The sequence below is a fragment of the Myotis myotis genome, unplaced genomic scaffold, assembly GCF_014108235.1.
Source record: "Myotis myotis isolate mMyoMyo1 unplaced genomic scaffold, mMyoMyo1.p scaffold_m19_p_3, whole genome shotgun sequence".
NCBI lineage: Eukaryota > Metazoa > Chordata > Mammalia > Chiroptera > Vespertilionidae > Myotis > Myotis myotis.
Genome location: NW_023416335.1, coordinates 156,673,761 through 156,698,899, shown reverse-complemented (window position 1 = coordinate 156,698,899; position 25,139 = coordinate 156,673,761). Strand labels below are relative to the sequence as shown.

The following is a 25,139-nucleotide window of genomic DNA, read 5'->3' as shown; positions in this document are numbered from 1 at the left end:
AGTAACTAGGCAAAGGGGACAAGGGCCAATGAATTCAATCCTTGAAAGTAGAGAAGTGTCAACCTGGTAAAAGCCAACCCAACTGGCGTTAATTAGGGTCGTCTTTGAGGCCAAAAGCAGTCCCATTTGTCAGCAGGAAGGATCTTACGGGTCCTGGGTCCCCCAAATGCAGGAGAGGACATGCTCAAAGGGACTTCTTGCCACACTGGAACACCCAGAAAATGCGACTCCATCTGTGACATCAAATTTCCCCCAAACTTAGTCCCTCTCTCCCTCCTCCCAGGTTCTTATGAATTCAGCACCCTTTAAGATCACTGCAGAAACCCCTGGGGTGGGGTGCAGTTTTGAAATCACGAGTTAAAAGCTAGTGGCCCTTAATTCTTAGAGAGATGCCAGTATGAATAGACCCCAAACAGAGGTTGCTGGTTTTAACCTCTCCCATGCCCCAGACCATCTTTCTGAGGGGTCTTCTTCATCCCCAGCTTTTAAAAATGTGTCCTGTTCAGAGGTCTCTAAAAAGGACCTTGGTTTTTCAGCAGAACTTTGCAAAATGTGTTTCAAACTCCTGGTCCAACCCTTTAAAAGCCTCACTGAAGACAGAGCAAGGGAAATCTCAATCTCCTCTCCCTTTTGTTTCTTCCTTGTTCAGTAGGATCGCTCTACTGGCATGCACCCGTAAACCGAACAGACCTTACCTTGCCTTGCTTCTCTCCCACAGTCTTCCCAGTTTGCTGGCAAGTAAGCAGCAGCGCTTTTGAAGAACCACCCCAAAGCAGGAGTCTCCAGGTCTGCCGCCTGAGCTTAGTAATGGCTGCACAGACACTGGGTTATATTTGCTTGGGTTTGCATCTTAACCACATTTTCCTAGTTCTGGCCAATCACAGCCAAGCTAGCCCTGGGCTTGACTTATTCAAACCAGAGGGAAAGCTTTATCTGTTCCTATTCAAAACAGCAAAAAAACAAGAGCAGACTTTTAAAGGCTTTTTTTTTTTTTTAACTCCAGCTCCACGCCCTGATCTAATTGATTTTTAAAAAGTGCATAGCCTATCAATAATGCAGGAAAGTGGGTGGGAGGATATGAAATTTGCCATATTGTAGATACGCATGCATTATGCTGACAGGAGGCAAGGGCTAGAGCTGCCTGCCGAGTGCCTGGATGTCCAGGCTGGCAAGCGCCTCCCCAAGAAGCTTCTGGGCATTTCTCAGAAGGGGAGGGCAGGTCTAGGAGAGGGGCCAGGAGTGTTATACCTCATCCTGTTTTGCTTCTTGGTGTCATACATCAGTCCAATCAATATTTGAGTGCCTACTATGTGCCAGGAGCCATCCTGGGTTCCGCATTTCAGGCATCCTGGTTTGGGAACATCAGTAAGGGGCACAGAAGAATGAAGACTCCAAGTCCCCTGGGGCTGCAGGTCTATCCCCGTAAGTCGATAGGACACCAAGTGCATGCTTATTAAGCACCTGGATGGCAATGGAGTTGGTTCTGTTGGGGGCTAGGGAAGAGCTAATATAGCCTGACTTCCGTGACTTTGAGCAGAAGCCCGCGCTGAGTCCGCAGCTGGTCTCCCAGCCATGGTACTCCACCTTCATCATGACGAAGGGGTTGCAAGGGGTGAAGGGTGTGCCCAGTAGATGCCCAAATGAACAGCAGGGTCGGGAGGCAGTGCCCCTTCCTGGATGGGCTTTTTAAACCCACTTTTATTAATTGTAAGTAATACAAATATTCCAAAAATATAAACAGACACATAATGGCGCCCTACATTTCAAGTTTTTAAATACAAATTTATCAAACCATGAATCTTTAAGCAAGGTAGTCAGAATCCCATAGCCCAGTCACAGTAGGAAGCAGATCCCCTACCCTCCAAATGGCGACTTGAAGGGGAAACGTGGCACTGACGTGGATCGTGTCAAACGGGGGATAAAGACAAGCAAAGAAGCATATGGGGCCCAAGAGGAGGGTCTGCTCCAGGGGCAGCGGGCCAGACCTCTGCCTTAAAAAGGGGGGTGGGACCGAAGGCCCCATTTTACAGTGACCGAGGGACATGGTAACCGACTGAAGACATGGAGGGGAAAACAGGCTTCCCTTCCTGACCCTTGGCCCGGCTGAGACAGGGGATGCAGGACAGCATTACAAGGGGGCTGCCCTGCTGAGAGGCTTCAGGAACAAGGCAGGGGTAGCAGGATAGGATGGCACCCATTTTTCAGGGAACGGATGCCTTTAGATTTCCCATGCCTTTTTAGCGCAAAGCTTTTTGGCCACTGTTAACAGAGGTGAGTTTATACACTTACAAAATGGTCATAATCTTTGGGAGGCAGGAGGGAATGAAACAGAAAAGTCCCAGGTTAACTGAAGGCAAATTTGCTCAACCTCTCTATATAAGGGACCCATGGGCCTACAGAGTGTCCCCTCTACAATGTGCAGAGTGAACTCTTACCTGACCCTTTCCAAACTGGTCCTGTGTCCAAAGCTCCCCCTATGAGAGGGACACGAACATCAGGCTTTGACTTAGAAGCCCAATCAGAGAGACACACTGTGTCCCTGAAGAGGCACATTAAAGAACTGAACCTGGCAGGGGGGCAGATTCCTGGCATGGTTTGAATTGGTGTTGACCAGGCATGGCAGCCGATTGCCTTCCAAAGACCAGCCGCACACAGGGAGGGCTGGTAGGAAGCCCGAGCACAGATCCTGAGGCAAACCGGCTCTCTCCCAATCTTCCTCCCCAAAAACTGGGTCTGGCCTGAGTCATCGCAGGAGCAATCTTCTCTTGCCCCCACACACACTTGAAACTGGAAACCAGACAGCAAATGAGGCTGGCTCCGGTACACACGGACAGACCCTGTTCAGGTTTATTTGGCCTGGTTGCTTCTCTGGGGAAGTGGAAATGGCTTGTCTGTTGAGGAACTGCAGGTGGGCAGGGCAGAGTCCGCACAAGACCTGAGGACACTGCCCCCAGCTCTCCTGGCCCTGTCATGGGTCACACTCGGACAAGCCTGATGGGCAAGGGGCTGCCTGGGCTCTTCATTGGAGGAACATGGAGAAAGCGTCCTAGGGACACTTTTTGCTTAGTCAGAAAACCCTGGCTGGGCCAGATGGCAGATTGAACCCAAGGGTTAAATTAACCCTTAGGGTGGGTCTTAAGAGAGACCCCTCCCACAGTATTAGGGTGGAGGCCTTGCCCTGGGCCTTAGATCCAGAGGCCCTCATTTCCTTCAGGAGCCTTTGTCCCTGGCTTATACCAGAGCCCTCCTTCCCCTACCTGCAGGACCCCATGGAAGCTAGAAATGATGCTGGAGGAAAGGACCATATGGCTTTGGGGACTGTTCCATGTCTGTGACACCAGGGAAACACAAGGCCTCACATCCTTGGACAAAGCAGGAGGTGGCACCATAATACGGGAAAGATGCTAGTCAGCCAGCTACCACCCAGAACATGAAGCTGCTGCTCCCCCACCTGGCTCTTCTCAGGCTGGACCTAATGTGTGGAAATGGATAATGGGGATGAGTCCCGAGTGGGAGGTGTCTTTACACCCGAAATAATGTACAAATGCTTTGTAACACCTGCCTCCAGGGACAAGAGGTGAGAGGGGAACTCCTTCCGGCCTCAGAGTGGGGGAGGGAGGGAAGAGGAGAGAACCCCACCCAACCCTGCGGGAAACCACGATTAAGGCCGAGATGCTGAAATGGGGCCTCCTTGGGGGGGGGGGGGGGGTGGTCCCTTATGCTCCCAATTATAGCGGCAGTTCCCCCCCTATTTCCATCCTGGGGAATTCCATTTTGTGGCTCCTTTTTAAAGCATTCACTTTTAACAAACTTTGAAAGCAAGAGACACGCAAAGGGCAGGTGTATGAGGGCTCATCATACCTGTTACCAGAGGCAGGAAACATGTGTTAGGCTGGCAAAGTAATGATAAGAACACCCACTCCCCCTCAGCCCAGGAAAAGCAGGAGTGCCTCTGAGGCCCTGGAGAGAAAAAGCAACAGCCAGGAGGGATGAAGATGGAGTAGAGCTTGTCACAGGCCAGGCCCAGGGGAAGACACAACAGGAAAGAGCCCTGCCCAAGAAAAGGAAGGGCAGGTAGGGAGCGCCCTTCCTGGACTTTGGAACCAAAGTCCTTGCACCAGCACCAGCAGAGAATCCCTGAAGACAGACTTACAGACAGTACCAAGCTCAGCTGATCACATATAAGCTAAGGGGACACACATATTCAGGCTTTTCGGATTTTCCTCTTCCCTGCACCCCCAGTGCCTCCCACATTCACCCTAAGCCCAGGACTGCAGCTTTGTCAGAAACAAAACAGGCCCAACACTCCATGTTTAGAAAGAGAATTTTAAAAGAGTCAAAAGAACGGAAATCAGTTATCTGCCCTCTTCCATGGCAGGAAGACCTCCTTCCCCACGGGTTTGAGACTTATGGCTAGGTGGTGAGGAAGGCAGGCCCAGGGCCCAGGCCAGGCACTCAGCTGGAAGGAAGTGCAGCCCTTGAACTGCAGGACGGGATGGCCCCTGGGGCAGCCAGCTCTGGAACAAGCTTCCATCTCCCAGAACTGTCCTCTATCTGCAGCAGCTGGCTGGAGAAAGGTTTTAAAAAGGAGTCTGCCCCGGGCACCCGCTGACCCCTCCTTTCTCCTTGGCACAAGCCTTACAACACTGAGGAAAGGCCATTGGTTTGGCAGTGGAGCCCTGAATAGTCTTCATGCCTATAGAGCTCAAGGTGACTGGAGAGGAGACCAACTTAGGGAGGGTCTTGATTTTTCAGCTTGTCCCCAACCTAAAACACTTATATCCTTGAACACAGTTCAAGGCAACACATACACACACACTCATCTCAGGAACCCAACTCGGGGAGTAGGCGGCTTGGAGTATCATTGGTCTGATGTTTGCCCACTCAGCGTCTAACCTGTCCTAAAGTTCTTTCCTATCACTTCTATTTCCAGGCCCCGTTTGGTGAGATGCTCCAGTTTCCACTCCGTCTGTCAGGCTGGTCATAAAGGCACAGTGTAGGCAGTCCCCTACTGGGATGGCCGTTGCTTGGAATCAGGGAAGGCTAAGGGGCCCGCAGCTGTCCAAGGCTGGTGTAGACATCCTCTGCTCCACTCAGCTCCTCAAAGATTGGGATCAGGTTCAGCAGCTCGGTGTCTGCCATGTCATCAAACCAAGACTGCACGGGCACCTGAGGCAGGGAAAAGGCAGCATAAACCTCCTGAATGCCAGATCTTCCTTCCCTTGCCCCAGAGCCCTTGGAGCTGGCTGGGTCCTCTTGGGATGGTGTGCTCTTCTGGCCAAGTCCCAGGGTCCCCACCCCCTCCCTCCCTCTCCCACTTAGGGCAGGGACACTCCCAACCCCTGCAGTGGGCATCTGGGCCACTCACTGCATTCTCTGGATGGAAGATGTAAGAAGCAGGCGAGTTGTCCAAAATCAGGGTTTTCCTCAGGTCCCTTCCCAGGCGGCTGAGGTCCTTGACATAGCAGCCCTGGTGGAACACACAGGACTCACGGAATAGGCGGGCCCGGAACACCCCACACCTGTCCAGCAGATCCGTCACAGGGTCGGCATACTGGGAGGAGAGAAGACACTCGGGTTTGGTGGCCATCTGGGGACCAGCAAGGGGCTACTGGACCACCCTTGTAGCTGCCACACCTGCTCCCAGTTCTTTTCTCTCCTCCTGCCCCAGGTACCTTGGCCAGGCTGGCAGTGAAAAGAACACATTCAAAGAGCTCCCCCATCCGTCTCAGGAACTCATCCACATAAGGCCTCTTGAGCACATACACCTGAGGAAAAGCAAAGAGGCTTGTTGAAGGCATCCCTGTGAGGGTGAAGTGTCACAGGATAGGTCACTGTCACCACTTCCACAAAAAGCAGCAAGTGGTTTCAGACTCCCACACCTCGGTCCCTGGGACCCCCTGGCTGGAAGCCTTCTGGCCCACAGGCCCGAGTATTAGTATCACCTCCTCACCAGGCTTGTTGGCTCGGTGGTCCCAGCCTTGACCCAGCTCAGGAAGAAATGCATGCACCTGTCCTGGGAGCCAACTCTGTGTCCAGCGGCGAACCATCAGCTGCCTCCAGAAACAAGTAATCAAGAATAGGCCTCACAGGTGGAAACAGCCTATCCTGGATTACTTGAATCCAGCCACAGCCTCTGTGGGAGCTTCCTGTCCTTGGCTCTGGCAGGACAGTGTGTCCGGTCACCATCAGGCAAGGTCGCAGATACTTCCTGAAACCTCATGCCCTCACATAGCTTCTCTGAAATGCAGCAGGGAGAAGTGACTTTTCCCCTCAATGACCCTAAACCAGGCACTCAGCAGGTTCTTGCTCTAGTGCCCCCACCCATTTAGTACTCACTCCTGCTAGACAACTCTTAACACGCGTGTCCACCTTTCATGATCTTGTACATTTTGGCCTGAAAGAGCCGTTGGCTACACGTTCCTCATCAGTCTGCATGCTACTGCTTTCCTGCCTCCAGGCTCTTGCTCTCTCACATGGCCGACAGGTGCTACTAGACCCGCTCCTTCAAAGCCCCACTCACCTACGGGGCTCCCTGCTTGGGTATGTACCTGCTGTGACTCCCTCTGGAGGCGGCCTGACCTGGCCACCAGCCCCTCCTTGCTCTGCAGCAGCAGTCCTCCACTCCGGGGAGCCACAGCTTGGCTCCCTATCACCTGCCCTTTCTTCAAACTTCAAAAAGTTCCCCCCTCTTCCTGGCTCTTCATCAAGCTCAGCATCCCTCACCACTCTGCTGCAACTGCCTTCTTCATGCCCCCCCTTAAACTACGGATTCAGTCTTTATCTGCCTGCTTGAAAACATGCCTTCATCTTTTCCCTGTGGGTTCTGTTCATTTCTACACCCTCAGACTGTCCAGGGCTTGGCAGAGTCCCTCAGTTAGGAGGGGGTTGGTGCTGGTGGAGAAAGCCTCTGATGGACGCAGGATGGTGATGACAACCCACAGAAGCCCCAAACCCCGTTCCTCTACAAGAAACTATTTGACCAGCTGTGCAAGCAAGTATCAGGGCTACCAGGGCATTGTTCCTGATGGTCCCTGACTCTCAGGCCAGCTGCCATGCCTTCTGTGCAAGCGTTTGCAGTAAATGTTTTTCCACTATCTATACCACATGGTCCTTAACCCTGGGCTGAGTAGGGTATGCAGGGCCAGAACCAGATCTTATTTATTTTTATTTTATTTTTAAAAATATATTTTTATTGATTTGAGAGAGGGAGAGATTGAAACATCAATGATGAAAGAGAGTCATTGATTGGCTGCCTCCTACAAGCCCCACACTGGAGATTGAGTCCACAACCTGGGCATATGCCCTTGACAGGAACTGAACCAGGGACTCTTCAGTCCACAGGCCTACGCTCTATTTGCTGAGCCACATCAGCTAGAGCGAACCTAATCTTACTTGGCTTCAAGTGCTCTTTTGACAGATGTGTACTGAACACTTAATGGGGAAGAAACCAGTTTAGGGACCCAAAGGGAAGGGAGTAGGAGAAAGCTTCTTAGAGGAGATGCTTGGCTAGGGAGGAAGAAGTTCCCTAGCTAGCTGGAGATGGTAGGCATGGGGAGGAGAGAAAACAGCTAGTACTGGCTTCCTTGCCTGGATCAGGCAGAGAATCAGCTATTCAGGATTAGAGAAAATGTGATAAATTATACAAATAGTGCTGGTCACAGTGGGAGAGGAGGGTGATCAATAAATGGTAGCCATCTCTATGATTAAAAAATATTTAATTTCAAACAGCTTGGCTGCAAAGAGAAAAAAGGTGACAGCTAGTGGGGGATTAGGGGCTGAAATTAAAAAAAAAAAAATTAAGATGAGAAAGCCTTGAGTGTGAAAAGGTGTGAAAGGTACCAATAAAAAAGAGGCTAGAGTTACAGGAAAGGGATCAATTGACGCAACACAAGCCCTGAGAAGAATGGAGGACCCCGAGCCCCTGGGGATGCGTGTAGCCTAGCAGGCCACTTACCTGGTGAGTGGTCCCCTCAATCTCCACAGGCACTATGAAGTCAGCGTTGTTGATTGGCTGGAAAGGAGAAAAGTTAATGAGGTCAGTGACTGAGGGGTGGGAACAGATCTTAGACTCTAGGAAGCTCCTCCTCCCAGCCCACTAAGTGGTTCTCACCCCAGCACAGGATGCAGTGTCTTGTCTGGTTTTCCCTACTTACCCCTCCCCAAAAATTCTACCTGAGCTGAGAGTTTCAGGGCCTTCTTGAGTTAACAAACTTTTTAATAAAACAGAGAGGAGCAAGATCCAAGGCTGAGTAAAGCCCTCTTTTAGGCCTGCCCTGCACACAACCCTGGTAACACTCTATGCTATGTGACTGAGGGCAGTGTCGGCCTGCTGGCAGTGGTTAGGGAGAGCACGGGTTCCTACTCAACGTTCTTGGGTGTATTCTCCAGATATTTGTGATGCCAGTGTGCCCAAAATTTGAGAGGGCCAGCTTGCCTCATCCTGATCATGATCACTCTTCTATCATCAACTTTAGGTCACCTCAGCCAGATGCACGAGATAGCCTACGATGGGGGTAGGAAGGACTCCAGATGTCGAGTTACCTTAAAAGAGCTATGCACAAGGGTTTCATCCAAGTCAATGACCACACAGATCCTTCCTTGATCTTCCTCTGTCACCTCTGGGAGCAGGCAGGTCCCTGGGATCTAAAACCAGAGCCAGGCTGATGAGATCTGCCACCAAGAAAGCCCAGTTGTTCATCTCAGCAGAACTCTGGGAAGAGCTGGGCTCATTGAGATGAAAGACCCCCAACTTCAACTCAGGAGAGATGCCTCTTGAAGGCCAAGAAGTAGAAAAAGAAGAGACAAAGTGGGCTCCTTGGCCTCAGCCTCCAACTGCACTATGAAATGATCTGGACATTGGAGATGGGGGCCAGGGCTGGTGTGGGATGGACCCAAGCTGTGCCTCTAAAACCCACAGACTGCACATGATGGGCCCTCAGCAAACATCTGGAACAAATAGCTTCCCAGGATGGGGAGTTGGCCAGCTAGACACAGAAATGAGGGCATTATCCCATGGGGTAAGCTGGGATCATGGGATCTTGGGCTTCTGAGCACGTACCCGGTCAGATTCACATACCTGATAAAACTGGTACTGGAGACACTGGAGCAGGTCAGACTGCAGAGAAGAGGAGGCAGTCAGTGCCAGCCTACCGATCCCCAACCCGGCTAGCCCACTGCTTCTGCCTCAGGCCTAGAGGGTCATCTCCCCAAGACCCCAGCCTCCTTGAAGGTACCGACATGACAAAATGGACTTTTCTTAAGGTCTGGGCAGGAAAGGCCAGAACTTCCTTTCCACATGAGGCCTGATGAAGGGTGAAGACACTGTCCCTGCTCTCAGTTGCCACTGCCTCAGTTAAACAAAGCAAGGAATAGGGAGTTCAAGTGAGTGGTGCAGGGACACAGAGTAAGAGTCAGAACCAAAACTGGAATTCCTCACTGTGGTGGTTTAGCCTCTTGCTTAGTCCTTGAACCTAAGCTTCTCCTTGAGAACATGTACTGTCTATTCCCTCCTTGGGGGAGACACATAGGGGAGCAATTGAGCCTCTACAGAACAGAAGCAAGCCAACGGGAACCCACATTATGGGTCCCAAGATGGGTGGGGAGGTGGAGTGGGAGAGATCAGAATGGCTTCCCCACCTTTTGCTAATGATAAGAATGTTGTAAAAAGTAGTGTGTTCTTTTTTTTTTTTTTTTTTTTTTTTTTTTTTTTTTTTTTAATTTTTTTTTTTTTTTTTTTATTTATTTATTTTTTTTATTGCTTAAAGTATTACAAAGGGTATTACATATGTGTCCATTTTATCCCCCCGCCCTAGACAGTCCCCTAGCCTCCCCTATCCCCCAATGTCTTATGTCCACTGGTTATGCTTCTATGCATGCATACAAGTCCTTTAGTTGATCTCTTACCCCCCTACCTCCTGCCCCGCAACCCTCCCCGGCCTTCCTGCTGCAGTTTGACAATCTGTTTGAGGCAGCTCTGCCTCTGTATCTATTATTGTTCAAAAGTTTATAATGGTCTCTATTATCCATGAATGAGTGAGATCATGTGGTATTTTTCCTTCATTGACTGGCTTATTTCACTTAGCATAATGCTCTCCAGTTCCATCCATGACGTTGCAAATGGTAAGAGTTCCTTCCTTTTTAGAGCAGCATAGTATTCCATCGTGTAGATGTACCACAGTTTTCTAATCCATTCATCTACTGATGGGCACTTAGGCTGTTTCCAGATCTTAGCTATGGTGAATTGTGCTGCTATGAACATAGGGGTGCATATATCCTTTCTGATTGGTGTTTCTGGTTTCTTGGGATAAAAAGTAGTGTGTTCTTAATGGAAACCTCGAAGAAAAAACCCTAGCCCTTAGAAAAACTTAACTTGGCACTTCTTTCAAGTTTGTTTTAGCAGTCTCCCCCCCGCCCCCCGGGGTATATAATTTTGCATTCTGCCTTTTCACTTAATGTTGCAGCTCAGTTCTTTTCCATGTTATTATGAACACTTTGTAAAAATCAATCGCTTAGTAATACATCATGTTGTACTACTGGATAATGAAGCGATTTTTCACTAATGTACATGTCATTAGCCTGGTTTTGAGAGAGGAAGGACAGCTAGACCTTGGTGTTTCGTAAAGAAGTACCAATGGCATTGGGGGCAGAAGGATTTTTGGTCAGGGCTGTTCCTATCCTTGAAAAGCCAGACATATTTACTGGTCATTGTGAAGATCAAAGACACCTACACATTCCCAAATGTCTCTCACATTTGGGTGAGAGTGCTGAAGGGGTTATCAAGAATGTGGAAGAATTTCAATTCCTTGGTTCCCTGAAAGTCAAGTAACTTGGAAGGTAGTTTTGCATAGTAAAAAGCAAACAACAGACACAGGACCTATAGGCAGAATAATCTGAGTTGGAACCTGACACTACCATTTATTAACTGTTAATTCTTTAGGGGCTACATGAACCCTCTGGGTCTGTTTCCACACCTGTATGTGGGAATCTGTAAATCTCCTTACACAGTTCCTAGAATTTGGAAGGATGTGGACTGCAGGGGCCCTCAGAAACGACAGGGACATCCGGGTGGCTCATGCCACAAGTGGGAAGCAAGAAGAAGATGAACCAACTATGGGTCCATCAGAGGAAGGGCCTCTTCTCAGCCAGAGATCTTCGTGACCTCAGGCAGGGCTGCTTGTCCACTTGTTGTGGATGCATGGACTCCACTAGCAGCTCCCTCCTTCATGGCATCACACCACCCTGCCCAGCTACCTTAGCAATGGTGTTGGCTTCCTCCTTGTATGCGGAGAGCTCAGTGCACGAGCTTGACTGGCCAACATGCTGGGCGCGAAAACAGCAGAAAAGGGCCTTGAAGATGTTACGTCCACGGGGCTTTTTAGGAGAGGACTTGGAGACCAGGCCTAGAGCAGAAGGAATGATGAAGCATTAACTACAGAGCATCTCTGTCCACAGGTACCTCCCCCCAACTCTGGTTGTATCTATCCCCTCTAGTCTGTAAGCTCCACCGGGGTAACAATATGTAGTCAGCAGTGAAATGTACATGTTTATTCCAACATCTTTTCTCTAGAGCAAAAACAGCAGGAATCCCCGCTTTCTGGTTTGGGAAATAGGCTGCAGAAAATCTGCTCTTCATTTCCTGGGGTGGGCACTCAGAGATGGCACCAGGCACACGGCAGGTCCCCTCAAAATTAATTCACAAAGACGAATCCTCCCTGACCAACACCTGTTCCCACGAGACTACCCATTCTAGGTAAGTAAACGGGACCCCTTCCCTTCAAGTTAGTGGAGCTGTGGTTCTGTTCAGGGTCAGCTTCCCTAGCTGCTGGGTCAGTGGCAGCAGAACTGAGCCCAGACTAGACACAGCTGACTAGAGAACAGAAGAGCCGCAGACCCGACCCGAAGAAAAAGCTAGTATGTACTTTGTTCAAACCCTTGTCTCCTCCCACACTCCAGCCACTTTTCATAATACTCCCCTCCTCTAATCTTAAACCAGAGGCAGATTAACCCCTTGGGTTGGGGTTAATCTAATGCTGGGTTCTAGTTTGAGGTCCCTGTTTCCAGACTGTTACTGTTCAGTCCTTCCTTGATAATTCAGGCTTTGGAAATACAAAGGTGTTTCCCCGCCCCCCTTATTTATTTATTACCATTTTTATTTTATTTTTTTATTTATTTATTTTTTAAAAAATATTTTATTGATGCCGAGGCCGGTTTGGCTCAGTGGATGGAGCGTCAGCCTGCGGACTAAGAGGTCCCGGGTTCGATTCCGGTCAGGGGCGTGTACCTGGGTTGCGGGCACATCCCCGGTGGGGGGTGTGCAGGAGGCAGCTGGTCGATGTTTCTCTCTCATCGATGTTTCTAACTCTCTCTATCTCTCTCCCTTCCTCCCTGTGAAAAATCAATAAAATATATTTAAAAATATATATATATTTTATATATTAAATAAAATATATTTAAAAATATATATATATTTTATTGATTTTTTACAGGGAGGAAGGGAGAGGGATAGAGAGTTAGAAACATCGATGAGAGAGAAACATCGACCAGCTGCCTCCTGCACACCTCCCACTGGGAATGTGCCCGCAACCAAGGTACATGCCCTTGACCGGAATCGAACCTGGGACCTTTCAGTCCGCAGGCTGACGCTCTATCCACTGAGCCAAACCGGTTTGGCACCATTTTTATTTTTTTACTAAGGTATTACATATGTATCCTTACCTCCCCATTGCTCCCCAACCCCCCCACTCATGCCCTCAAAAAGATGTTTTAATAGAAGGCTTGGCAAGGCAGCCCCAGAAAGGCCAAGTTGATACAAAAAGCTATGGGCATTAAAGGATGAACCAGAAATGACTTCAGAATATAGCATCTTTTCCAAGTTCCTTTTGGTTTTTAGACGAACGGTTCTGGCAGCTGTTGATCAAGAGTAGGAAAACACTGTGGGTGCTGTGGCCAGGAGGTGGCGCCACACAACCACGGCCAGAATGGCCCTCAGCCACAGGTCTCCTCTCCCCAGGCCTGTGTGGGCGATGGGCCTGAGGATTAAACCTAACCCATTCCACTTTGAAGCACACGGTAAACTGTGCAGAAAAATAAACACTGGAAAGGCCAATGTCTTTGTGGAGGAAAAAAGGCCAAAGGGTATGTGGCACTGAGGACAACTTTCCCTGTGTTGTTCCCTGCTGTAAGGGAAGGGGAAAGCAATGCAGTGGGGGGCCACTCAGAAACTCCCCCAAGTCCTCACAGCACGCACCGCACCACCAAAGTGGCCTGTGCAGGTGAGGTGATGGAAGAGCCATTTAACACCCAGTTATTGGGCTGCCTATGTCCCTAGAGAGGAAGGGAGAAAACCAAACTCTATTCCCCAGGACCCCGGGTAGTCAGTCAGTCACACGGCAGTCAGCCCCGCCCCAGTGCCACTGATTTAACTCTGCCCCAACAGAAAGGTGGAGGGATTCCTGCAGTGCAGAGAGGGTATCCCTGGTCGGTCAGTAGGTCCCCCAAAGCTCTCTCTCTCCTCTCCCTGCGTTAGACCAGCTCCCTTGAAACTGGTATGACCATTAGAAAGCTTTTAGAAAATGATCAGGCCTCCCCAGCAATCACCCTAAAAACCTGGATATTACCGTCAAGCTTTTGACCCTGGTGGAAGAATCAAGATTTCCAGGGATTGGGGATTTTGTTAGGAAGAAAGTACATTGGGGACTTCCACCCAAGGCCTCTGTATCAAGGAGACAAACGTTAGAGCACAGCCAGCACTTAGCAGGAGGCTCCTTTGATTTTTCCTATTCATAGTAATCTATGCAGAAACCAGAGAGAAAAGACAGCTTCTCCACCTGCTTGTATGACCCACATTCAATTCCAAACCCAGGGATTCAAGCAGGCGCTGACATAAAGCTCCAAGACGGAAGCTGAACCTTTGCTTTTCCTTTGGTTTATGGTTTCTTCACGCAGAACCATAATCAGAGGCTTAACCCAGCCACTGAGCCTTTCTTAAAAGGCCACACAGCTGAGCCTTTCCTTAAGAGAAGCCATCAAGAACGCACTCAGCATCTTAGTGACAGACACTGTGAAGGCTGAGTAATCCTGAGAGGCTAGGAGGTGAAGGGCAGCTGGCTGGGGCCACAGAGAGGCCTCATTGATGTCCATGGGGAGGCCCAACAGGCAGAAGTACTTCAGTCTTAGGGAACTTCTTGGCAAGGTGGGGCTGGGGGCCAACTCAGCTTGGTTTGGGCTCTGCAGGGGATGAGAATCTTTCAAAAACACAATGTGACCAGGGCAGACCCTGGGCCTCAGAGACCACAAATGCCTTGACCTCAGGGGCTGGTGCTCAGAGCAGGGCATAGAGTGGTGGTGCCTGGGAAGGTACCCCAGACCCATTAACAGCAAGTCAATACCCCAGACTCACTACTCTTTTCCCTGTTGGGGCCCCACTTCCTTCAATCCTTCTCCAGGTTGTCGGTCCTCTTTACCTTTACGAACACTGCCACCAAGAATCCCTCAGGGCCTCTTCGGCCTTCTCTCAACATGGCTGTCTCCTGACAGGGCCTGTTCATTCATCAGCCTCCAGCTCTCTCTGGGGTGGGTGCTCAATAACTTTCACTGGCTGTGTGAATGACTCCAGGGGCCTCTAGGCCTGTGGAACTCTTCGCTAGTTCGCAATAGCCCAGAGTTCGGCGCAGAAAGGGTGCCAGTGTGTGAGAAGATGAAGGTGGGCTCTGAAGGAGCTGAGCACCAGAGGCAAACCCCTTAGTCTTTCTGGGCCTCGGTCATGTTTACTGAGCACCGGCGATGTGCCGGCCTGCGTTAAGGCACTTGACATCATTACCTCATTTAATCCTCACTTAAAACCCATCTGTAGGCACTAGTCCCCCATTTTCCAGAAGGGAAACTAAAGCACAGGGAGGTTAAGGAACTCACTCAAGGTTACACAGAGCAGGACAGCAGAGCCAGGATTTAAACCCAGGTCTCCTTAACCTAGGGCCCCCAACAGCTCAGGGTCATCCTGTGTTTACTCCTGCCACAACTGGGAGGTCGTGGGGCACTCCCAAGAACGCTTGCTGTGTTCCTCTCTAGGCTGGGCCAGCAGAGTCAGTCTAGCTAGCCCCTCTTTTTTGCTGTCCTCTTGGGCAGGCCATGAAAAGTGCAAGGAGTAAAACAGTACGAGGCTCTGGAATTCCATTCCAGGGTTCACCTCACCCACACCCCAGCCCTGCACCTGCTTTCCCTGGCAGTTACCTCAGGGAGATCAAGACAATGGGGGATGGGATGGGGAAGGAGCGGGAGCCAGAGTTTTGGTCCAAAACCTGCTTTGCTCAGTGGGAACACACACCAGAGTGGGATCTGAAACTTGTGTCAAAGAGCCTTTCAAAGGACTCCTGTCAGCCAGAACGCAGCATTGTGTCCCTGACAGCCAGGTGCAGGCTACCTCCCACTCTCCGTGTATGATGGGGAAGGGGCACTGGCCCCTCCTCACCAGGAGGACACAGGATTTACAAGCCTGTGAGGATTTCACTGCACAATTTCCCTGAGGGAGGACAGGATTCCAGTGGGTGCTATGTAGCCCCATAACCAGCTGTTCTCCCTCCTTCATCCTACTGCTACCTGTTTTGTGGATACCCAGCCCTACTCTCCCCGCTCCAAACATCTGGCTTAGGGCTGCATGTTGGAGGGAACCAGCACAGAGCTAATGGGGGCAGCTCTGGCTTAAGAAGAAAGTGTGCAAGTGACTAAGAACAGAGAAGCCAGGCCACCCCTCCAGTTAGTTCACTACTGCAAGGCCTCCTACTGAGGCAGGGTGTAAAGAGAGGGGGGACCTGAGAGGTATCAGGATCACCTGGGGTAGGGTTCAGGCTCTGCCAGTTACTGACTCGGGCACACAGCCTCTTTAAGCCTTAGTTTCCTCATCCATTAGTTGGGATAACAGCAAGACCTGACTCCTGACTGAAATTATAAACAAAACTTATTGTCTGTAATGTACTGTGCAAACTAAAGGTAAATGTTGTGCTCATTTCAGTAACTATCTAAGGAGAGATGACCACTACCTGACAACACTGAGGGCCTCATTCGACGGGGCCAACGAAAGGAAGTCAGGGGCCCTCCCACCCCAGCATGTGGTTGAAGCTCAAGAAAGTAGATGAAAGGTGACAAAGGAACTCTGATCATGAGCAGGTTTCAAAAAAGTCGAAACAACCCCTATACCTTCTCCCAAATCCACTACAAAAGTTGTTTTCCAGCCTGTAACTCTTGGGGCTATTCTGCAAATAACAGTAAAGCAGGTGAGAGGCTGTTTCACTTGAAATAAATGATGCCCTCTCCCCTGTGTCTACCACCACTGCCTCCAAGAAACACCAGATGGGGACACTTATTTGTCTGTGCCTCTTAAGAAGCCTGTGCATGTGCATGTACATGCGCACAGATGAAGACTGGCTTTGCTAGGACAATACTATTTTTAACCTTCTTCTGAAGGTCAGGTTTAGCTATCACTGTTGCCAACAACACAGCTTCGTGTCCCAGCAAAGGAACGCCTTACATATCGCCTAGGATTCAGCAGAAGACAAGCTCTCAGCCTACTGGAGGTTAACAAGCCCATTCATGTAGAAGGATGCTTTCTTGGTTCATCCCTTAGACGTACTTTATTCTCCTCCATCTCCCATCCCCCACAGAAAGTATTTAGTCTGGCTATCACTAGAAAATGGCCTCTCTGAGGGGGCCTCCCTCCATTTAGCTATTGGAGGAAGGAGAGTATTTGGAGCATTTCCGGCCCTTCTTGGCCAGCTGCCTGGGCCCTGCAGCCAAGACACATCTGACTGGGGCTTCCCATGGAGAGGATTCCTCCCAGGTCCTCAGCAAGGGGCATCTGTGCCTTGGCTAAGGACAGGCCCTAAAGTGCCAGGTGGATGGAAATGCTCCTGGACCAGCAGGTGAGTCAGCAGGGAGCCGGAGGGTGAGAGATGCCTAGACATCCCACACATAGAAAAGCCTGGAAATAATGGGGCGGTTGTACCAGTTTCCACAGTGCCCAAATGCTGACACCGTTCTTTTTGGAAAACAAGGCAGGCAAGGCCTCACCCAGTTTAGCAACAGTTCCAAAGGTTTCAAAGAGCAGCTGTGAATCTGATGGCAGGGACTGTCCCCCCGCCAAAGGATTTATTTATGAAAAATAAAGGATTGCATTCAGTCATGGTAAACCACGTGTACAAAGAGAGAGCAAGAATAGAATGGACTACATGTCTCCATTAATTCTCCTTCCTGGGGCAGGAGGGTTCCCTGCATCCCTCTCTCCTTTCTGACAAAGTATAACTTCTTTCAGTCCTGGGTCTTTAGCACCACCTGTGGGGTAAGGGTGGGGGTGACAGATCCCTGGCTAACTTGTCTCCAGTCTTTTCCCTGTCCCCTTTGGCAATCTAGTCACTGACCTCAACATAGGGTCTCAACTTTAAGGACCTTCCCTCAAGAAGGACTCAGTTTTGGGAGTAGGGGATTCCTAACAACTTTAAAACATGATCAGGATACTCTTATCAATTTTAGAATCAGCCCAAACACCCTCCTGGGCTCTCTCACATACTTTAAAAACATGCTGGGGTGGGGGTGAGGTTCCCGGAAGGAGCAACAGGTCTTGGACCAGAAATGGAGGAGCCTCCAGTCTAACACCAGAGGGCTCTTGGATGCCAGGAAGTGATCTAATGGCCCACAGCAGCAGCAGGGAGAGATCTGAGGTACAACCCAGGAAAGCCCAAAGGACTGGATCCTGCCCCACACAGAGCCAGCTAGGACAGAGATGTCATCATGGAGGACTGGAAGCCATACTTGCCACCTTGAGCCTTTCTCTCACCACTTAAGGAGGTGCTGAGCAGGCCCCTGTGGGAGGCTGGGAGGCTAACAGAAACCTGCCAAGCAGGACACAAACCCCCTCTGGATGGCTGTTTCAGTCTCTGCCTTGGCTCTCTGCTCGATTCCTGGAATGATTGGATTTGGTGAAAGACTGAAGAATCCAGTGTCTCGTTCCCTTCCAGTTATGGAAGCCTGCTTTAGGTGACATGTGTATGAGAGAGATGGAGAGGAGCAAAGGCGGCACAGGACAAAGCAAGGGACTCAACCATCTCTCTAACCAGTGAACTGTAAGTGAATACACAAGTTACCATGGACTTGGCTTTAAACCCTGGCTCTGTCATGTGTAACGTATGTGGCCTTGGGCCTCAGTTTTTTCATCTGAAAAATGGGAAGACTAGTATTACCTATTTCACAGAGCTGTGATAATTATAAGGAGCTTAGGGTGTGTCCTAACCCTAGTAAACGCTAAGTGTCAGCTGCTAGTCATTAAATACAAAGTACTTTCATATCATTATCTCAGTCTCAACCTCAAAATGTGCATACTGAAAGAGACCAGAGATTTCTTCTCATTCCAGAGGTCACACAGAGGTAGCTACATGGCCTACCCTGGGAAATGGCTTTTCCGGGACTCTGCCAAAACCAATCCCAGTCAGTGCCCCCCCCCCCCAACACACACACACACACACACACACACACACACTCTCTCTCTCATGGGGCTGGCCAATCAGTTCCTTCCTTCCTTCCTCTCATGGCTGGCCTCTGCAGGACTGTAAGGAGTGAGCCAGGAAGGACTGTCACGGAGTCTGTCCCATCTCTAGGGATACTGACCTGCTCCTCCCACAGCCCTGTTTTACCTGGGACCCACCAACCAGCATGGTGTGCCTACCTGGAGAACACTGAGCTAGAAGTTGGGACACCTGGCTCCTGCCCCACTTTAGCCTCTCAAACATCTCTGGTCTTGCCTAGGGCACAACCTTTCTTCAGTTCATTTTCCTCCCAGGTCAGTAAGGAGAGGTCTGAATTGCAAGGCTGTTCCTTAGCAGGTGGCTTCAGCTTACCTGAAGCTTGAACTCAAAGGCATTTAGTGCTAGGAACAGTGCCTGGCCCATGGTAAGTTCCCTATAAATATTGTCTGCTATCATTACTGGGTAAGCAAGGATCATTACTAGATCCACTCACACTGAGAAAACTTTAGAACGTCCCTTTAGAAGCCACAGGATCTTGTAACAAACAGCAAAACTGGATCTCTCCAGGGGACTCTTCCCACTCAGGGCTAAATAGGCAGTCGGGGCCACTGCTGTGCGAGCTTAGCTGGCTCTTCTCCAGGGACACCTGTCAGAATCACAGGGAGCATGTGGCACATGAGCATGCCCGGCCCACCGGCTTACGCTCTGTTCAGTAGGACCCAGGTGGGTTGGTATTTTTAGTAAGTGTCACAGGAGAATCTGATGTGTGTCCCTGGCTGAGACCTAATGTCTAAGGTTGCCAGTGGTCCTTGACTAACTCTTCCAGGACTGACCTAGGCCTGCTGGCTCTTCCTATAGATACCTGTTCCTGTAAAGTAGGGCCCTAGCCCCATTCTACTATGGGAACAGATGAGCTGGATCTACCATTTTGGGACGGGGCTTTGCAGCCTGTGTTATACGATTTGAGCTTCTGATGAATTTGCTTGGCTCTCACTGTGGTTGGAGCCACATTTGTTTCCCCGAGAACAGCAGGAGATAAAAGAAGGCATAGAATAAAAAGAGAGTAAGTGCAAAGTCTGATGTGGGGATGGCAAGTACTAGGAGGACCTGGAAAGGGAAAAGAAATGTTAGGAGGTCCACTCAGAGATCAGGACATCCGCACCTCCTGCACACAGAGAGGTCTGCACACTCCTGAAGAGTATCCATTCTGTAGGCATAGGCCACTCAGACCTGAAGGGCTGGGCACTTTGCTGGTGGCATGGACTTTGTGCTAGTTGGCCGCTGGTCCAGGGAGGCTTCCAGTTCTAAGTTACCTTCTCCACGTTGATTTCTACTAGTTCCTTCATAAGATTTGCATGTTAATGAGCTCATCTGCATCCCAGTTGGGAACTATTCCTCCATTTCAGACAGGGAGAGAATCACGTCAGAGCCACACCCAATCCCATGTCCCCAAAACAAGTGAGTTAATTCTGTGCTTCCTGAGCTGGCCAGCCTGAGAAAGGATGAAAAGCAGTTTTACGCTGCTTTTTGTGCTTTCTCAATGTTGTATCCCAAAACCACAGCAGCAAAGACACAGCTTAAGAACATCTATTTCTCTTCAAAACCCATTTATTTTTCTCTTGTTACTAGAATTTACTAAAAGAAATCTGAGTTATCACCGGGTTCACGAATTCTCAAAGCAAATGCACAGTGAGAGTGCAGCACACAGTGGTCTCAAATCTCCATTATGTTCATTTCTGAAGGTCGAGCAACTGCTCAGTAGGTTTAGACTTCAGAGACTCTTCACAGGATGTGCACGGCCACCTGGCCTCCTCCCACCCCCAGATGCCCAGGCACCAGGGAGAATTGCAAAAGCCCCCAGGCACATGCACTCAAATTAGTGCAGATAAAATCCCACCAAGTCACACTGGCACAAAGAAGGGGTCTGTTTAGCAAGGTCGTGAGGTTGATCCTTCCAGAAGGCCCAAGCCCCCACATCAAGTGTCCCCTCTGACCCCTGGCCACCTGTCTTTAACAATAAAACCCACATGACTGAGTGCTGTTTGCATTGTGTCCTGGGGGAATGGAGGAGGTTCTGAGTAGCAGTGGTCTAGATATGTAGAAAAGGAGGCTAACATTATCAACCACCTACTAAGTACCAGCCATTACAGATGTATAGATATCAGTATTTCTATTTTACAGAGAAGTCACTCAGAACACTGAAGTGATCTGGCAATCAGATATGTACACAGGGAAAGCCGGGATTTGCACCCAGGACTGAAGCAACCAATTTTGCTCCTGAAAGAATTATTTGAAATAACAACGAACACTTTAACTGCTGCCCCTGCCTCACCTCCCCACCACCACTACCTATTCCAAAATAGGAATAGACAAGACCCCCAAATTACTCAAAAGCTAGCAGGAAGAATGTTGAGGAGGAAAAGAAAGGGATATATTTGTATATAAATATGTACACATTGTCTCTCTTTCCCATACTTAGTTGCGAACACTTCTATTAATAAATTATCCAAAGAATGGCTGGGAGCATCAATTCACCTTGTCTAGAAATGTGACTAATACAGCCTTTACTGGTTTAACAAAGTCCATGATCAGAAGGGATTCAGAAATTCCCAGAGGATGAAAAGGGACCTCTCCATCGCCCAGTTTATTTAAGTCCCCTATAGCAGAGAAGGAAGGAGACAGGAACACCATACTCTCTTGCTGTCTCAGGAAAGGTTTTTCACAGCAATTCCTACGTCCTGCTCAGCTGAAAGCTCTGTAAGTCAAATTCAGCAGCAGAACTGTAAACTCCCCACCCCAGGATGTTAGGCATTTCAAACTTCACTGCTGAGTTAGCAGTACTCCCTTGAGCAAACAGAAGCTCAAGTCACCCCACAAGCCATTACCCACTCCAAGAAAGGGGAGGGGGACTCTAAAGGCGACACAGGAGCTAGCTTCAGCAGCCACAGAGGCCAAGGCTGAAGACTGGGCAAGGAGGAGAGAAACCAGCAGGCAGGAGCAGACAGCTACCAACAGGCACCGTGGACCCACAAGAGCCAGCTAAGGAAGAAAGCCCCAACAAGACTGTGCCTCAGCTTCTCAGGTGAAGGGCCTAGCTACAACTATAGGGAAAGGTAGCTCTTTCATGAGCAAGTCAGGCAGAAAGTCTCCCTCCTGGGGAGGAGAAAGCAGGAGCTAGAAAAACCTGCCGTAGTCCCAATTCTTAGGTACGGTCAGCTGCCAGAACCAGTTCAGTTACACAGTTCAGAAGACAACCCAAAGCATCACCCTCCTCTCCCTGAAAGGAAGGGACATCAGGTCTCATGGAAACAAGAAAGGTCCCAAAGGCCCCGACTCCCCCACAGGGCCTGTGAGTCACTTGGAGTTCTGGAAGAGGCTGCCTCCACCCTCTCATTTCACACTGGGAGGTTACAGAGTGGCCTGTTTCCTTGGTTTCCCATCTAAGCCCAGAGTCCATGGTACAGCCTCCCAGCAATGGGGCGACACCCTCATATGGGCTGCAAGAAAGGGCCATTCTCTGGCCAAACTGACAACTTTTCTTTTTTACTTTGGATATTACACACAACCCTGTTCTTGCTGTTACCAGGAAGCCATTTCACCCATCTGTCTGGGAAGATGATCCAATTTTGGCCCTTTTATCATCAATGCTTTCAGCAACTTTCTTCTACTTCCCCGACTGTAATTACTTTTGAATACTCAACACACCCAGCCAGTGTGAAAGACCTGAGAAGAGAATGCCAAACCAGAAAAAGAAAATGACACACACATACACAAAACAACGCTGCAATGGCAACAACTTCACTAAAAAACTGCTCAAGCTAGGAACAATTTGTGTTTTCTAGAAATTTATTAATAAATTGCCCTCCACTTCTTCCTCTTTTTCCAAAGGGAGAAGGGCCTAGAGATGAGGTGCTATGGAGAAAAGGAAAACATTTGCTTCCTACTTCCACTTTTTTTTTTTAAGATGCAGGATTTGTAAATGACGAGGAACTCAGAAAGTTGGCTTTGGTGGTTGCCTGAGCAGCCCGGGAAGAAAGTATGCTTTCTCTGGACTGTAATCAAATTACAAGGGGGGGGGGGGGGGCGGGGAGAGACCCAGGGCTGCTGGCTTAGGAATTCAGATTCCTCCAGGGATAAATCTGAAGGACAAGCCACACAAACAAAGGAAATGAAAAACGCAACTCCAACCAGCATCAACAACTAAACACTGTCAAGGAGCCAGCGGCTTTGCTTTCTGCTGTCATCTCTTTTCCTCCCTGCCATTCGCTCTGGATGAGCTGTCCAGCTCTGAACTCTGAGATGTCCCTTCAGCAGGTCAGCTTTCCCTCACCCCTGGGTGGTGCCCTCACCAGGAAGGCGCCCTCCTGAGCCCCTCCAGGAAGGGAGCACCTGCGTGGGGAGGCACAGGGCTGTTCTTCCCCCTCCTCACCAACCCTGCTACCTCTGGAATCCTTCCACCCAAATCTCTTCGGTGTTGGAGGCCTCTTGGAGTCCTTTCCTGGGAGGAGGTTGGACAGAGAGTGAAGTGATCAACATGGAAAGCCTCCCCTCTCCCCTCTCCCCTCTCGGCGCAGCTGAGCGGAGAGCAGAGGGGTGAAGCGGCAGCTGGGGTCACAGCTGGGTTGGCGATGCAGCTGGGGGAGAGGGAGTCAGGGGCTTGGAGGGCTGGGATCGGGTCGCCAGGCTCTCCTCCAGGACAGGCTTATGAAAGGAGAACCGTGATTCCGGAAGCTGCACTGCCCCCCACGCGGGGAACTGGGGACCGCTGACCCCAGCTCCTTTGCCCCTAGGCAAGTTGGGGGAGCTCCTTGGGTCTGTGAACCCCACCAATAAGTGATCTGTTGACTTATGTTACCAAACGGGGGTTGGGGCAACACAGAGACCCCGCTGCTGGCCCCCCACAGGCTCCAGGCCTCCGTGTTCCCCCGCAGCACGAGCCCTTGCGCCCCGCTCTGGGGTGGGGGTGGGGGTGGGAGTTGGGGTGGGAGGCCCGGGGGAGGGCGGAACTCCGAGCCAGGCCCCAGAGCATGCTCTCCGGCTCGGGGCCAGGTGGCCCCAGTGCGGGAAGTTCTCCAGAAATAAACGACGCTGGTCCTCACTCCCCGCGCTTCTAGACTCCGTCCTCAAAGCCTGAAGAAGGGGGGAGGGGGGCAAGAGTTTCGGGGCCTCCACCGCGGCCAAACTCAAGAGAGCCCCCCTCGGGTCCCCATCTTCCCCCGGCGCCCCCCCCCGCCCCCCGACAGGGCCGGCCGCCGGCCTCCTCGCATCCCCACCCGGCCCTCGGCGAGGCGGGGCCGCTGCCCACGGAGAGCCCGCACTTTTTCGCTGCGCGACTCAGAACCACGCCGGGTCTGATGCCATCGGGCGAATTATGTAACCAGGGACACCGCTCCCGGGCTAAACAAACGCGGCTCTGTGTGCAGGGGCGGCCGGGAGCGCCCCGCAGGGAGGGGCTCGGGCCGGTTCGCTCAGCGACCGCGGCGGGAGGCGGCCGCGCGAGAGCCCGCGCCGCGGAGGTCCCGGCCCCGCGCAGGGCCGCCAGGCTCGGCCCTCCCCCCCCCGCGGCCACCCCCGCCCCCGCCCCCGCGCTGGGAACTTGGTCCCAAGTCCCGCCGGACGTCGCCCGCGGGGCTGGGGGGCCTGGGAAGTGCGGGACTCCAGGCTCCGTGCCCGCTCGGGACCCCCGCCCCTCCCCACCCGCCCGCGGCCCTAGGGCAGCGTGCATAGTCGTGCGGGAAAGTGACGACCCACCCCCAACTCGGAGGAGACGGACGCGGGGGACGCGTGCTGCCAGCGCTGCCCCCCGGTCTCTTCCCGGGGAGGAGGCGCGGGACGGAGTGACAGCTGCGCAGATGACGCCCCTCCCCCTCGGCGCCCGCAGCTCGGCGCCCGCGCCACCCCCACGGGGGTCGGAGTGCGGACCCGGACGCGGGGGCGAAAGGACCGGGGGTCCCGGGTGGAATCGCCCGTTCTGAGCCTCGGGAGGTCGGGGGCCAGGCCTCGGTTTCGGGGCGGTGTCAGCCCCCTCCCCGATCGGGGGCGACGCAAAGTTTTGGGAAGTTGCTGGCCCCTACCTTGCTTGGTGAGCACCAGGGCGTCTTCCCTCCGCGCCTGGGTGATGATGGAGCCGTGTTCCATCTAACAATCCCGCGGGCCCGGGCTGGCTGGGCGGGAGGACCGGCGGGCGCAGGCTGGGCTGGGCTGGGCTGGGGGGCCTGGGCGGGGGCCCGCTCCGCTCCTGCACGCGAGACTCGGGTTCCCACCGCTGTTCACATCCCTGCTCTGGTTCCCTCCCTGGGCCGGGAAGGGAGGCGGCCTGTACGGAGAGCAGGCGGCCCGGCCAGCGGCTCCCCCGGGTGCCCCCGGCCCCGATCCCCCGGCGGCAGCTCCGGGCTCCTCAGTTTGGGTCCAACATGGAGAATCCGGAGCGAAAACAAGAGGAGGAAATGGGACACGGGGCGGTTTCCAGGCTCCCCCCTCCCCTCCGTACTCCAGATAAACAACCCGCGGCTGCAGCGCCCACCCCCGCGCGCCTCCGGGCTGTGGACTCGGCCTCTCCACGGCCCTCTCCACGGCCCACCGGCGCCTCGCGTTGCGGAGCACCGTCCTAGGCCCAGGGACCCTCTG

At 51.5% G+C, this 25,139-nt stretch overlaps 1 protein-coding gene across 4 annotated transcripts; it reads right to left on the bottom strand.

Moving 5' to 3' along the window:
• Positions 1 to 1,667: 1,667 nt before the first annotated feature.
• On the bottom strand, positions 1,668 to 25,139 carry CTDSP2 (CTD small phosphatase 2). 4 transcript variants are annotated; one of them, XM_036296802.1, is made up of 8 exons: positions 24,587 to 25,124; positions 11,254 to 11,402; positions 9,080 to 9,118; positions 8,545 to 8,646; positions 7,958 to 8,014; positions 5,676 to 5,768; positions 5,369 to 5,554; positions 1,668 to 5,169 (listed from the first exon to the last, which is right to left on the bottom strand). In XM_036296802.1, the coding sequence occupies exons 1-8, from the start codon at positions 24,648 to 24,650 to the stop codon at positions 5,044 to 5,046; spliced, it is 816 nt and encodes a 271-aa protein (XP_036152695.1). In that variant the 5' UTR covers positions 24,651 to 25,124; the 3' UTR covers positions 1,668 to 5,043. The 4 variants fall into 4 exon arrangements, with proteins under 4 accessions (XP_036152695.1, XP_036152696.1, XP_036152697.1 ...); XM_036296803.1 differs by lacking the exon at positions 8,545 to 8,646 and having other exon boundaries at positions 24,587 to 25,139; XM_036296804.1 differs by lacking the exons at positions 11,254 to 11,402; positions 24,587 to 25,124 and adding an exon at positions 10,974 to 11,213.